Here is a 16,040-nt window from a genome sequence, read left to right as displayed (position 1 = left end):
AGTAATTTCTGTATTTTTTTTCAATTTTGGTTATGGGTTTCAGGTGTTGGTGTCAGTATGACAAGAGATTGCTCAACTCTAATGGTAGCTCAGTACTTCAAGAGGCGGAGAGAATTCGTAGAGATATTTATAGTGTCCGGTAGTGGCCTTGGAATCGCCATTATGTCTGTTTTTATAAAAGGTGCCATAAGGTGAGTAATATAATGATGATATTCTTTTTTATACTTCATTCTTCATAGATTCATACAATAAGTACATCATAAAAATTATAGGGAGAAAGAGAATAAGGTAACCTTGTGCTATTCCTCTCCCAAATTTAGATAAGGTTAAACATATCAAATCAAACACTCATTGCTCAAAAACCAATAGAATAATCATAATTTTAACAATAGATGCAAATGTCTATTTCTAAAATATTTTTTAGCTACACGTGGATAATTTATATGATTTATTGTATAAGATGATGTTTCAAACAATAGTAGTTTGCATAATATAATCTTTTTCAAGTAGAAGCATTCATTCTATCACAGGTCCAAGCCCTCTTTAGTTTAGTTTATGTTTAATTAGTCTTTGATTCTATGCAACCCTAGTGAAACATGATTCTGATAACTTGAGTGTGTAGATTACTTAAGTCTCAGTTTGTATTGAAGTTTAACATCTTCAACAAAGTTCTGAAAATCTTTTTTGGGGGAATCAAAGATTCATAAAAACTACTAATCTTTTCGGCTTTGCAAAATTATTTTTCTTCAATTACAAAGTAATGCATTTCACTATGCTGATAAGGAGCTTTCATCATTCATCAGATAATTTTTTTGGCAATATTTAACTGCATACTTTCTGTGATAACATGCTGTGTTGAATAAATAAAAAATATCTTATCTTATGATTTCAATAAAATGATATTCCACTAATTTTCAAATTACTCTCTTACTTATATTTCAAAGTCAAATTATTTTCACTCCGGCTGTGTAGCATCATCATTATTCTATCACTTCAATTAAGTGAAATGCATTCCATTTTATAGACCAATTCAATAAATTATAGTGTTCTCTTTTGCATAATTATAAAACAACAGGACCATTGTGGATCAAGGAATTGCTCACTGTCCGAGTTTATTCATCATTAAAATTAAACGAAAATCTAAATTAAATCCTTTAAATTACCCCAAAGACTTCTGCTACTGCAAATATTGACAACAGTGTTAACAGCTATATGTTTTAAGGCTGTGCAAAGGCTGAAAATAAACTTTCTACTGGTCATATTTTTCAAAGTTTTTCAATTTGTATAACGTCGAGCTATTAAAATGAAAAATCTGGTGTGGCGCACTCACACAACTTTCCTTGCCGTTGTGAAAATTTATCACCTGACGCTAGTGTTCCCGCGCATCTCAAGTCTACTGTTCAAAGATTTGAGCCAGCTGGTGGCAGGACAATAACGCTGGAGACACACGAGGTCTGCTATCTCTTCATAGTGAATCATTTAATAGAATCAACAGTTGCCAACAGTTTGCAATTGGATAATCACATTTTCTCGAATTTCGAGCTAATTTTTAATTTTAGGTGAAAATGTTACTGAACATTAATTGTAGAGATTCTCATGCTCAATGTTTTCCATTGGAATGTTTTTGTTTAAAATGTATCTGAAGCCTGATAATTGAGAATCTAAAATCAAACTTTGCATAGATGGGGCGGAGCTCTAAATTTTTGGGACAGAACATTATTTTCAAATTCGGTAAGAGAAAAATCCATGAGATTTATAGAATAAAATTCTTCATGTTGTTGATGATTCAATAAAATAAAAATGTTCTGAAAATATTAATTTTTGAAAAAGTTATTCAATTTACTAAAAATTACCAAAAATAACTCAACTAAAAGTTATTTTTGGTAAATTGGATAACTTTCTTGAAAAATGATATTCTCAAAACATTTTTGTTTTATTCAATCAACAATGCCATGTAGAATTTATCCTTCAAATCTCATGGATTTATCTCTCACCGAATTTGGAATGTTCTGTCCCAAAAATTTAAACTTTAGGCGCTCATATCTCAAAACTTTTCCTGAGAAAACTTTTTCATTTTGATAGCTTGATGATATAAAAATCGAAAAACTTTGAAAAATATCACCAGTAGAAAGTTTATTTTTAGCTTTTGCACAGCCTTAAATCTTTGGGTTGATTTACAGCATCTAATTTGGATTTTCGTACAATAATTATGATTAATCAATTCATTAGCATTTGAATAAATGCAATATCTCAGTGATTTCAATCTGTAGACGCGAGTTTATTTACTTCCAAAATTTTACACATATACAGCAAACAACAGTGCCAATACCTGCTTGGAGCTTGATTCTCTTGATCACAGACATGAGAATATCACAAACACATTACAACAGTGATCAAATTTGAATAATATTATACTCAATTCATTCATTTTTGTGTACAGTGCAATTGGCTGGAGATTAGGACTGCAGTTAGTAACAGTTACAGTGTTCCTGACCTTCTTCCTGGGAACATTCTACCGATCAGCTTCACTCTACCATCCCCAGCGCAGAGCGATTCTGCACTTGAAAAACCAAAAGCGGAAAATCAAAGACAAGAATAAGGTTGACGATCGACCGCCGTTCTTCGACTTCAGTACGCTTCGTAGTAAAACAGTTAGGATATTGCTTGTCTCCACTGGAATCAGTGCGTTTGGCATCAATACTCCCATTTTTTACTTGGTGAGTGCAGATGAAGTTTTACTTGTATAGTGTAGATGAAGTTTAATATTAGTAGCCTTTTTCAAAAATTGATTTATTGTGAATTTTATAAAATGATTGTAGGTACTTGTATGATAGCCTAGTGTATGAGAGATTAAAAGTTTTTCAATTTTTTCATTTATTCTTTATTCATACAAAAAGTATGAATATGCAAAAGCCAAATTATGTTACGTTATTTTTTCTATAACGTGTGCCCTGCTTGGCCGCAGTCGGTAGAGCAAAGATTTTGAATATATATAATATTTTTTGTGATTCCTGAAATATTCATACAAAAGTAGATCATCAAAATGATAGGGAGAGAAAAAATAAGATAACCTTCTGCTATTCCTCTCCCTTTAGTTATTGGTTAAGTCTTGTAGTTGTTCACTTCACAAAATTTTTAGTCCTTAATTATTTTCACAAAGTGAATTTTTAAATTTTAATGCTTCAAAACCGAACATAGAAGAAATATTTCATATATTTTATGATCTATATAATCATATATATCGAAATTATCATCAATTCTTTTTGTGAAGGATTAGTTTCCACTTTTGGTTAGTTACAAATGTAACATTAATAAAGTTATTAATAACTATTAATACAGAAAAGTCTATTCAAAACTGGACCTTTGTCCCCTTTTTTTAGTCATTTTAAGTGGGAATCGTCAATTCTCAAGTCACCAACATATCATTATGCGAACTTCGAATTGGGGGCCTTCAAAAACTGTAGTACAATATTTGCAAAAACATTTTCCAGATATAAAAGGGATCAAAGTTTAAAAAAAAAGTTGTTCATCATTTTTAGACAGAAGCCTGTGAATCCTATATGATTATTAAGCTACAGCTTTGAGTGAATTAGATTTATTTCCTCCGTCTCGCGACGAATATAGAAGACAAATTATTCATTTCTATCTACCATTCAACCTGGGATACTATATACTTTTATAAAATAATATAAATATTTAAATAATTTTATGAAATAATTTCTCCCTTAGTTTTTCCTAGTGGAATATCGAACGAATGTATCTCAATTGACCAACTTTTTGTTTTTGCAAACGATTCAACTAGAAAAACAGAATATTTCCTTCTAAAAATTACTGGATCTACTATAATATAAAGAGTAGTCTTCTACTGCATGTGCGGTATATTCATTATGTGTAAGTAGACTATTTTATTTTTATTTCTCTGATTTTATTTCTTCTCTCTAGATATTTTTAAATTTATAATCAAATAAATATTTTATTTGATAGTTGCTAATTTTAGCAGGAGACATTTTAGAGTTTACACAATGAATAATATTTTATTAAACGAGCAATTGATGTACCCTATGTAGAGTGTAGAATGCGGTACTTACTTAAGAATGTCTATAGTACCAACTGATCTCGGAAATTGAAGCAGCTTAACAAGTATGATTTAATTTGGAATATTGAAGGTTCATGATACAAAACCCGTGCACCAAATTCAGTCCATGGGATATAGCTCAACTCGCTGTTGAACCTTATGAATAAGATAATATTATATTAAATAATGAATGAATAATCATTTTATTTCCTCACGGACCAGCCAAAATAATATTATAAATGCAATACAAGTTACTGTTAAATAGAGATATATTATTCTATAATTCAAACATCAACATCCTATAGAAATGAAATACTAAAAGAAAATGTCAGTTCATGAGAAAACACTGTTTCACTCCTTGTATATATCCTTAAAATAAAAGATACTTACCTGGCGTGGGGGTTACCGTGATCAAGATACGAGATAGTATTATCGTAATATTATATTACTTACATACTCCCAGGGCCATCTAAGTTGACATTTGGCCGCACCAACAAACTGTCTCCACGTAGTTCGCTCCTCAGCATCTCTTTCTATCGCTCCAAGTCTCTCCATGTCACTCTTAACCTGTTGCCACCATCTCTGTCTGGGTCTCCCACGGGGTCTTCTTCCTGGAGGGTTGGCTGCTGAAACTCTTCTCGGATTGGACTCTTCTCCTCTCCAGAATACGGCCCATTGTAATATATATCATTATTTATGGAAATTATATGATTTATTGATTGCTTTTATCGATTTTTGATCAGCAATAATTACCATTATAATTGATTGTAAATCAATTTATTGATTGTTTTAGGCGCACCAAGCCGAGGAAGACGGCCTAGGCGACACAGCACTGCTGTTGCAGACCTACCTGGGCCTGGCATGGACGCTGGGCTGTGCCGCATTCGGCCTAGTGGTCGTGCACAATTCGGTCGAGTGTCGCATCGCACGGCAATACCTCTGCCAGGCGGCCGTATTCATGTGCGGCCTGTCCATCCTCGCACTCACCGCCGTACATGGCAACCGCCAGGTTTGTTCAAAAGGCCGTATTGAAGGCAGATTTTTTTCCAAATCCTCGATCATCACTTTTTGTAGGAAGGCTTCGGTACTGACGCTCGGTCTAATTTTTATAGGAAATATTCTACATGGAATACACTCATTCTCAAACTTTAACCATAGACAATTAAGTTATAATATATAGGATAATATTAAGATAGGATAATAATTTATATATAGATATTAAGTCATAATATATTAAATAGGAATAAAAATAAAAATCTCAGTACCCTTTTTTGAATTATTTTAATAATTAGTCTATGGTTTTAGTAAACACATAGTAGGTACTGGGATTTTTATTTTTATTTCTATTTATATTACAAAGTAGCCCTATACAGAAAAGAGCCAACTAATATATCAAATATGACTAGCCTATATAGGTAAAATCTCTTCACTTGAACGGGCTTCGTTATTAAATTAATAAATACATGAATGCCCTTTTATTTAAAACATTTTAAAACTCTAAAACATTTCAAACAACTAGTTTTGGCCGACTTTGACCATTTTATAAATGCCATTTAAACTTGAAAATGGCCAAAGTAGGTCGAAACTATACTCCGTTAAAATTAACTTCCGACTTGGGATGGTCATGCGCAGCAGAGAAGGGATATAACGGTTGCTATGTTTTCAGTTAGTGCTCATGTTAAACTTAGGAAGTTTCCTCTCTGCAATCACAGACTCGACTGACTCTATTCGACAAATTGACAACTGCGCTTCCACCTATGACTCAATCCATCACTGCAATTGGTTGATCTCCCTGCATTTCTCTGCGCCGAAAATTCCTCCAAGTCTGAAGTACATTTGCACGGAGTATAGTTGTTTGAAATGTTTTAAAGTTTTGAAATGTTTTAAATAAAATGGAACTTCATGTTTTTATATTGTTATTTTTGACTATAGATACCGTAACTATAACTATTCATTTATTTATTTCAAGAACAAGGGGAAGTAGTATGACTATAAATAGACTATGAATAAGCATGGGCTTGAATCTGCTCAGGACTTCCTATATACTACGTGAGCAGTATATGGGAGGTCCCGCTGAGCCAGGAGGCTTGATACAAATGTACGGACACTTTATTCTTCCAACACTGATTTTGCAGCTATATTTCTACAAAGATAGTTCACTCAAACCAGTTCTTTTTAAGTGGTATTCATTTTCAATCATAGTGCAAAAGACTGAAATAAGTGGAAATGATTATTGATGATCTTGTTTTATTTTCATTCGATTTATGAGTGCATTCTGTTCTATTTTGTTGAAAAACCAGAGTTTTATTTTTGTCACATCCACATTTATTAGATTTGTTTACAGGACTACAGTTTCGTGTTGAAACATGGATAAATCTGGATGTGGCAAAGATAAAACTGTGTTTTTTCATTTATGGAGAAATTACACAGTATCAATTTCTGTTCAACAAATGTTGTAATATTACATTTTTTCTCAATTAAAATCGAATCTTCAATTCGAGATCTATAAAACTTTATAGTAAATATCAGAGTAATTGATATGCGGACAACTTTTTAACTGAGAATTTATCGTAAATAATTGTGTTGCATATTCCATGGTATCACCGAAACAGAGAAACAGAATTAATAGATTATTTAAATATAGATGATATATAAATTTAAAATAACAGTTTCGAAATAAAGTTTTATTGAGAACAAATATAAAATGTGAATTCTGAACTTGTAATTTATAATTTTTTGGAATTTAATTTCGGTGATGTGTTCATGAAGTCATCAATGATTTTGAGGTGTGGTTTTTACTTTGTACTTGTTTGTTCTTCTCTAAAAATGATGGCTGGCTGTGTGTTCTAATTTTGTGCTCACTGAATATTTTTCTGTTTAATTGAAATTTTTAATGTTTTAAATTGAGTTTTGAACAGTTGTATGGTGTTCTAAGTTTGTATATGTTGATTTGTGTGTCTACAAGCCTATAGCCATTGTTTTCAACTATATAAACTGGATAAGTATTTTAGCTTGTAATGATGCTATATTATGTTAAGTGTTGTTCTGTGAATTTGTGTTGTATATTGCCAAAATTCTTCTGAAGATTATAAGTTGGTTTGCTCTGAAAACTGGATTTCTCATTCATAAGCAATAGATCCATTCATAATTTATCAAGAATCTAATATTTTGGAGCCGATAACTTTCCTTAGGTTAATAGGTGAAAAATGCTATCCAACCTATTTAGGAGAAATTGGTAGCACGGCAATGTTATGTTATTTATCATTTTGAAATAGCCTAAATAAATTCTTGAAATTTCCACAATATCAATTCCTATTCAAAAAAAAAAATGTTATTCATCATTTTGAAATAAAATACGTTTTTGACACTCCACAAGATCTATTAAGTCCCCCATTTACTGACCCTGCGCTCAGGTTTTTAACCTTTTCAGGGACTTTCCGTATTTAATAATACAGTAGAACTCCAATTATCCGAACTCCGACTATCCAAATCGCCGATTATCCGAATCACTTTCAGAAAAAAATTGTCCAAAAAAAGTCCAAGTGCGCTATTATTCTTCCCCCGCGAAGCCAGTGTTTGTGCGTTCGCTCACTATTGTCCTTCCCTCCGCGAAGTCAGTGTAGACACAACACGTGGAAAACGGATGATACCGCAAAACAGCTTACATTGACGGAGATGAAAAACAATGGTTTTTATTTCTAATTTTGTACATAAGTACACTTTATTTATATTTAAAACATCTGAAAATATAATGTTTCTTTCATTTAATTCAATAAAAAAATATTGCAATATCAAAACGTAGTTTTTTTCTCTCCAATGGCAATTTAAAAAAACTCCGATTACCCGAATATTTGATTATCCGAATGGGTCCCGGTCCCCATTAATTCAGATAATTGGAGTTCTACTGTAATACTAATTTACTTTTTACTTATTCTGTTAATTGCCAATTGTATTTATGTATTTATAGACATTTATGTATGCATTGTATGAAGGAAAAATTTACTATTGATTGATTGATTGATTTAACAAATTTTATTTTGTTAATTATCATTTTTAAATAATACTTTTTTAAAATCCCACAATATCAATTCCTATTCAACAAATTTTATGAATAATTTTTTATCTTCTAGGGTTACATACTGTTCGTGTGGATCTATGGCATTTTCTGCGGCGGCTACCACTACTCACTCAAGATGTACACGTACGAGCGCGTGCGTGCGAGGAACTTCGCGAGGACGTGGGGCTTTGTGCAGTGTTCGCAGGCCATTCCTATCGCTATTGGCGTGCCTATATCAGGTGATTATAAATTTAGATTTTATAGATTTTACATACAGGGAAAACCAAGGTACCTAGATAGGTATTCAATGTATTCTAGGTACATTGGGGAAAACTATAGATTGCTGTAAAGGTACTATGAATGTTACCATAGTCATCTCTATACTGAGGTCCTTTCAAAACTACGGTATTATATTATGAATTTCATCATAGTCATCTCTATGGTGAGGTCAGGACCTCTTCAAATATCAAATCAAATCAATTTATTTTCCATTATTTACAGTATATACAGAGCATGAAATTACCATAGTTACGAAAATAAGTACAAGTTTACTAAAAATCACAATCATACCCTAGAGAATATTTTTACAGAAAATAATTATTGTTATGGAAAATAATCCCAAAGGTTACAAAAACCTGTCTGGGCAGAAAATAGGAGGTGTTACAGTTAACACAAAGCAAATTGGGAAAGAGAGAAAAAAATAATAATGGAACTAAAAAGACAAGAAAAAAAGGAAAGAGAACTTCAGTATCAGTTGAACATTATAAAAATATGTGTACTAACAATGTTACACTATACACAATAACATTACAAACTGAAAAAAATGTTGCGCTTACCAGTTGTAAAAAAATGGAAATACAAAAAAATACAACAGAATTGATTGGGAATTCACCTGCTACTTTCACCTCATCTTTGTCATATGCACATTAATATGAATGTACCTAGTACTGAAGTGCTTCTACTGACAACACGATGTGTACTACTGTGCACGCCTGCAGTTCAAACAATGTTGTCATAATAACCAGAAACATCTTCATGTATATAGGAAGTCCTGGTGAGGTTCACTTCAACACTACAAAATATATAAATATATAATCCATAAAGAGAAACAGCATTCTAGTTGATCATAAACGGTTTCGAATTTTCCATTGGAGATTTTTTTAATACATTCAGTATATCATTGGCGTTGTTCTAATATGCGTTTTTTCTCAATTTATGCCAAAATAATCAAGTTATCGAATTTACAAAAAAGTTACCTACTTTTTTATTTACTTTATATAGACGATATGGGGAATAAAATTTTTTAGTTTGAATTTTCAAGAGAATCTCTGTTAATATAGTCGAAACCGTTTATGACCTGGAAAGAAAACGGATTTAGCACTTCAACAACCCATAACTCGCTTATTAGACCACTTGAGAATTCCAGTTGCCACTTTTTCTCAATTTATAATGATTTTAACTATTATATTGAGAAAGATTATCCAATTTAAATAAAAAAGTGTACCGAACAGCCTCTCAACATGCACTTTTACAGCCTTTCAACAAGTACTCTTTTGTTCTTGTACATAATATTATATAATTACTTTTTAATTGAACTACTGGCGCTCAAGTGTTGCCAGTAGAGCCAAAATTTTATTATTACTTTGCTTAATATTATCAACATAATCTTTGTTAATTTTATTGTACTGCACCGGTATAACTTACTTCTAGAATTTTGTACTTTTGTTAACTTTATTACTGTTATTATTTTGTGATTGGAAAAATGTCTGTAAAAATTATTTGGCAATTAAATTTAAATTTCAAAAATAAGTTCAGTTACCTGTACTCTGAAATAAAACAAGTTCAGACTTGGACAAAGTATCAGTGTGGCCAATTTTTTCAATATTTCAATCTTTTTATGCAGACTCATTACACAAGCAAGAGGTAGGTGGGTGGGTAACTCTATGAATCAAAAATCTATAACTCACAAATCAATAAAATTTAAAATAAAGTAAAATATGATATCTCGTTAAATTATACGGCTATTTTAGATACATAATAATTTGATAAAATAATGTTTTATTTTTTCAGGCTACATAAACGTAGGCTGCGGTGGCAAATCAGGCTACTACTTCAGTTCGACCTGTGTGCTAGTGGGCAGCCTGTCGCTGTTCTTCATCGACCTGCACCGCCGCAAGCTGGCCCGCCACAAGCACGCCGGCGAGCCTGCGTCGTCCGGCCGCCAGCTGTGCGTGTCCGAGTCGTGCCCGCAGAGACGCAAGCTGTCGTTTGCGGCCGAGCCGGAAGAGCTGCTAGTTGTCGAGCCGGCCGCTGTGGGCGCCACTGGTCTGCCAGCTGACAAACCGGAGCTGACCTGCATATCGGAGGAGGGAATCGCCGATATGGACCTGCCCGACAACATTCTAGATGACCTCGACTATATCGGCGACTGTATCACTTCGTGCAATAAGGTGCGTGCTACCTTAGAGAGAATATAGCATAAGAGAAACTATAGAAAACTAGCTGGCCCGGCGAACTTTGTACAGCCAAATAGTTAATGCATCTCATGACAAACTTTAGCTGGATGCACACCTGAGGAGGCGCGATGCGGCATTTTGCATTCAGGTGCTTCTTGCTTATTGGTTTGGATAAAAGAACTCACACACACTGAATCGGGCATGGCGTGGAACGGTGTGATAAGGCAATCTCCGTAAGATCAACACTTTGTATCACCAAGCCACGCCTCCTCAGGCGTGCTTAGCCTTAGTTTTATCTGATGCACTATATTTTTATGAAAATTATCCAACAATCAGTATTTACATTTATATCAATATGGACTTCCTATGTGCTTAGTTAGTTGTTCAGCAGTTGTGTTTTTAGATATAGTATTGAATGCAGCTTGCTGGGAAATTGAATGGTATATCTCCTTGCTGCTGATTTTCCCGTGCATATTCTAAATTTACAGCATTTCAAGTTCTACGACCCAAGTTTGGTCGTCGTTCGTACCGCGGCATTATTATTAGAATTAGAATTTTGTAAATCAGTAGAAAGAAAATAGAAAACAGATCTACCGACGGCTGTTGGATGTCCCAATGATTATAACAGCTGATTTTTTATTTCTGCGTGTGGCCAGCTCACAAATCTTCTCCCATAAGGATTACATGTAAACTTTGAAGGACCGTAGGAAAGAGTCCTGAAGTCGGATTGTAAATTTGATAGGCCATAAACCTGGTCCTGAACATAACGAACACAACTAAAAAATCATCAAAATCGGCGCACACATAAAAAAGTTATTGAATGTCAGAATTTGAGGCACGATTTTTATTTATATAGATATAGCATAAGATATATATCCCTTAGTATAGGGTGTTTTTATGTTCCAATTTTCAATGTTAACTCTAGCCGATAGTTCCAGTAGATATAATCTTCTAAAATATTGCCGAAAAACCAAGTGTTGCCAAAGTGTAGTTAAAATCAAAAATAGTTGCAGCCTAAGATTATTGACTAATATTATTTCATTTAAAGTTGATAATTATGAAAATTATTGGAAAAAATACTAATGACAAACTATTTTTCATGAAAAAATTCAATTTTTATATTTTTCATACCTTAATTACTTTTATGACCAATCTAGGCCTACTCGTAAGTATTGCCAAAAAGTAGTAAAAATCAACCAAAGCATAGGCTTAATTGACTAATATCAGGACCTCCTAAATACCATATTAATTTATACCATAGGTATTTAGGAGGTCCTGCTTATATGTTCGTTTGCCGATAATAATTAAAATAAAAATAATAATGAATTAACTTCTAATAAGCAATTTTTCATAAAAATTGAATTTTCGAATTTTTCATACCGGAATCATTTTGATCAAAAAATTAATCTAGGCCTACTCAAAAGTATTGCCAAAAAGTAGTGAAAATCAAACAGAGCATAGGCCTATTGACTAATATTTTCGTTTGCCGATTATAATAGAACTAAAGAACTGAAGAAGTTTTGGGCAATTGCCTGTTTTTTCTTTCCTAATTATAGTATGTGTATCACCTTGAATAAATAAATAAATAAATAAATAAATAAATAAATAAATAATAAGAAGATGGATTAATGACAAGTTAATTTTCAATAAATATAAAAATTTCTCATAAGGAAATTATGTTGATGATCAATCTACTCAACCATTTATTTAAAACCTTATATATGAGCTAACGTTGTGTAACTGAGTGTCCAGTTGTAGGTCGAAAGCTATCAGTCTAATGTTGTTAAAGTTTGAAAACCAACTAACCAATTGAAATATTCCATATTTTGATTATCAATTAACTATCTATTCAACTAATTCAATTGAAAATACCGATAAGAGACAACTTTTTGAAACAACTGTTTAGGCCTATGTGAATTTTGTTGCTGGTAGTAAATCACCTACAATCCTGACCTTGCTGCGTTCACACCAGAGTTGTCAACAAATTGTTGTCCAAAAATAGTTTTCTACAAGAAGTTGACAAATATTTTGTAGAAAACAAGTAACAGTTCTCAAACATTATCAGCAAAGTTGTCAATTTTTGTACAGAAACTTCATTGTAGAGGGAAACGAGCATTTTAGTGGTACTTGCTCCAGTGGCGGTTTTAGGGAGGGCGGGGGGTGCGGCCGCCCTCCCTTCGACCAGGAATTTTTTATATTTTTAGGAAGCCATTTAAACACATTTGCTATAGTGAGGTCCACGTTATAATGGCAGTGGATAAAGATAGAGGAAGAGCGTTGCCGATTCTCTGCCTCAATTAATCGTATTTCTACATTGTCAAAAACAGATTTGGCATCGTTGTGAAGCTAGAAAATGATAGTATTACTTGGTTTGTCATATAATAGACAAGGATAGCAACATTGAAGTTAATCAAATACTGTCATTATAACGTGGACCTCACTATAGACTAATTCAATTCAATTCAATTATTGCCAATTTAGAATATTACAAAACATATTACAAACTCTTCATAATATGACATATCATTAAAAATATAAATAAATAAACATAATTATTCATACATATATTAAATAAAATAAAATATAAAATCTAGGCATCACCAGCAAAAAGAAACTCTTTGCCCGCTGGTGAGAGTTGCAAAACAGTAAAATAAAAACATAATATTTCGAAATAATCCAGAAAATTTAGGTTCAAATTTAACTAATAATTTATACCTAAATATTTTGAAAAACTCGCATTGTAAAACTACAGACTAAGTGATGTGAACAGCTTAATTATTATCAACTACAAAATATTTTTTATACCATACGTAATACATATTTTATGTTGTATTCAAGTTGCCCCCCCCTTACAACTACTATCATACATAAGTCCGTCACTGACTTGCTCAGTGTTTTTATTAATAAATAAATAAAAAAAATAAAGATAAAATTGCCAAGCTCTACTGAAGGTCTTATATATCAGGAACCCCCAACTTCAGCACTGTTATTACTTTGAGCAGTCATAGAGCTCCATAGCTCAAGACACTGCCGAGTTAGGGTGCAATGACTCACCCTAACATGTTCCACCAGTAGCTTAGCAGTGTTTCCCACACTGAGTGGGAAACAAAAGTGTTGATGAAAACAAGGTTTTCAACAAGTTCACGTCAAATTGTTAGTGTCTGGATGTTGCAGGTGTAAAACTACCTGTTATTATTCAAGTTTGAAAACTGAATAATAAATATTTCACATTATCCCATTTTTATTATCTTTATTTTTATTAGCTACATTTGGACTGTTTTATAAATTGGAATTGGAACCGTTTTGGGCTTATAAGCCTGTCGTACTTTTCTGTAAGTTGTGTAACTCTTAATGATTAAATAATTAAATAAAATATATAGTTCAAGTATTCGTTTGAGACAAGCAATAACATTACACATTTTTCTTATTGGTTCAACTTTGTTTATTTGAGACCACTTTTTAAAGCAAATTTAATGCTCGTGTGTATTGCAGGTGGAGAACTACCTGATGCTGTCGGAGTTTGAGAACAACCTGATAGCCGAGATGCCGGTGATCATGGACCGGAAAGGCCGCCGTTGGTCGCTGGCTCGCCAGACCGAGGAGGACCCGTCACCGAGGGCAAAATGGCGACTCCTGTCCGGTCCCAACGCCAATCCTAGTCGTCTAATAACCGTTATTGATGAGGCATCTGTCTAACAAATGCCCATACTTATTAGCCTATATTGGGTCGATTGGATAAAAGCTACTATTCACAACCTATTCCTAAAATGTGTATTAGATTATCATATATATTACAGACTTCGATATTCTAGCATTTACTTGAAAAAGACTTTGAAAAGATTATTTTCATGTGGATCAGCAATTGCTATAGTGAAGTTATAATGGCAGTAATTGGTTAACATTATAGTATAGCTATAGGCTACTTTTGTCTATCATTCGATAAAGCGTTATCCCTTTCTAGCTCTGCAGCGTTGCCAAATCGTCTTTCCAACAATGTAGAAATATGACTAATAACAACATATTTAATCTCAATGATGAGAATTTATTATTTAATCATTGACAAATAAAATATAATTGATAATCTTCAACAAGAATGAACCGTTAATACAGTATTACATCAGATATACCGGTATCAGCTATCATAGAGAAACAATAGCATAAGTATTGAATGAAAAAGACTAAGAAATTGTCAAAAAAAACACTGATTTATTGATAATTAGAAAGACCGGTTTCGGTTATTACACCATTGTGATAAGCACCATCTCTGATAAACTTCTCTGATAATCTCTGAGTTTATCAGAGATTGACAATGGTGTAATAACCGAAACCGGTCTTTCTAATTATCAATAAATCAGTGGTTTTTTGACAATTTCTTAGTCTTTTTCATCCAATATGAATAATTACCACAATATCAACTTCTCAACTACACAAAAAGTGGAAATAGCGTAAGTAGATATCCCATGGTATAGGGCGTTTATGTCGCAACTTTTACTGTTATCTCAAGCCGATAGTTCATGTAATTCTTTCCCGTGAAGCTGTGTGACACTGGTAGTCTCTCATATTGTGCCGTTCTTACACTCTCATCCCAACAAAACAGTAAAATTCGACAATAATAGACAGTAATCGGCTTGAGATAACAGTAAAAGTTGCGACAAAAACTCCCTATACCATGGGATATCTACTTACGCTATTGTTTCTCTATGCAGCTATCCTCTATCTTTCTTCACTGCCAATATAACGTGGACCTCACTATAGCAGAAAGAAACTCAATCCGTTTGAGACAGTTAAGAGCTAGATTCCCAAATCTAGCGAGTATGAATAGTCCCATTAAAACGTATGCAAATAATATTCTCACTATACCAGATATTTTCACTGATATTGATGAGTGAGATTCAGGCTTCATGCATTGATGACAACAGTTCACTAATTTTCTTCCATAATAATGAATGAATATGTCTCTTATCTTCTCCACTGCCATTTTAACGTGGACCTCACTATATAGCAACTTGTCACTAGCTATTGCTGAAATTTTTATAATATTATTATCTGTATTACAGACTTGAAACCTAGCATTCATTAATATTATTACGGTATCTTTATAACAGACTGAATCCCAACATTCACTTTAAAATTTTTGGCATTAGCAATTGCTAGCTTTTATTCAATCGACCTATTTGTGTCTAAACTGCTATGTCAGACACGCTGTGTACATATAGCTAGATGCAGATATTGGAGATTTTGTTGATAGTTGAGTATAATTGATGGTGTTTCAGTTATGAATGTGTGAATGAGCAAACACAAAAACTTAGGGTTTCAAGCAGACCTCGACTTAGTTCATGACTTAGAAACAGATTTATATTTACAGAGGAACATTTACCTGTTATCATCTTTTTCTATGGTTTAAGCAAAGGTGTAGTATTTCAATACTGTAATATCGTATTGGTATTACCAT

The 16,040-nt window shown here is 32.8% G+C and overlaps 1 protein-coding gene across 3 annotated transcripts in view; it reads left to right on the top strand.

The window, feature by feature from the left end:
- LOC111053270 (monocarboxylate transporter 2-like) overlaps positions 1–14,684 on the top strand; it is a 325,384-nt gene extending 310,700 nt beyond the window's left edge. For all 3 annotated transcript variants that reach the window (XM_039433219.1, XM_039433217.1, XM_039433218.1), the window contains exons 3-8: positions 44–191; positions 2,441–2,717; positions 4,869–5,084; positions 8,206–8,371; positions 10,203–10,582; positions 14,081–14,684. In XM_039433219.1, coding sequence (XP_039289153.1) covers positions 44–191; positions 2,441–2,717; positions 4,869–5,084; positions 8,206–8,371; positions 10,203–10,582; positions 14,081–14,284 — 1,391 coding nt within the window. In that variant the 3' untranslated portion in view covers positions 14,285–14,684. The remainder of the gene's footprint in view (positions 1–43; positions 192–2,440; positions 2,718–4,868; positions 5,085–8,205; positions 8,372–10,202; positions 10,583–14,080) is intronic.
- Positions 14,685–16,040: the final 1,356 nt, after the last annotated feature.

The sequence above is a fragment of the Nilaparvata lugens genome, chromosome 7 (genome assembly GCF_014356525.2).
Source record: "Nilaparvata lugens isolate BPH chromosome 7, ASM1435652v1, whole genome shotgun sequence".
NCBI lineage: Eukaryota > Metazoa > Arthropoda > Insecta > Hemiptera > Delphacidae > Nilaparvata > Nilaparvata lugens.
The sequence above is the reverse complement of the archived record's forward strand: the minus strand, read 5'-3'. Positions and strand labels throughout refer to the sequence as shown.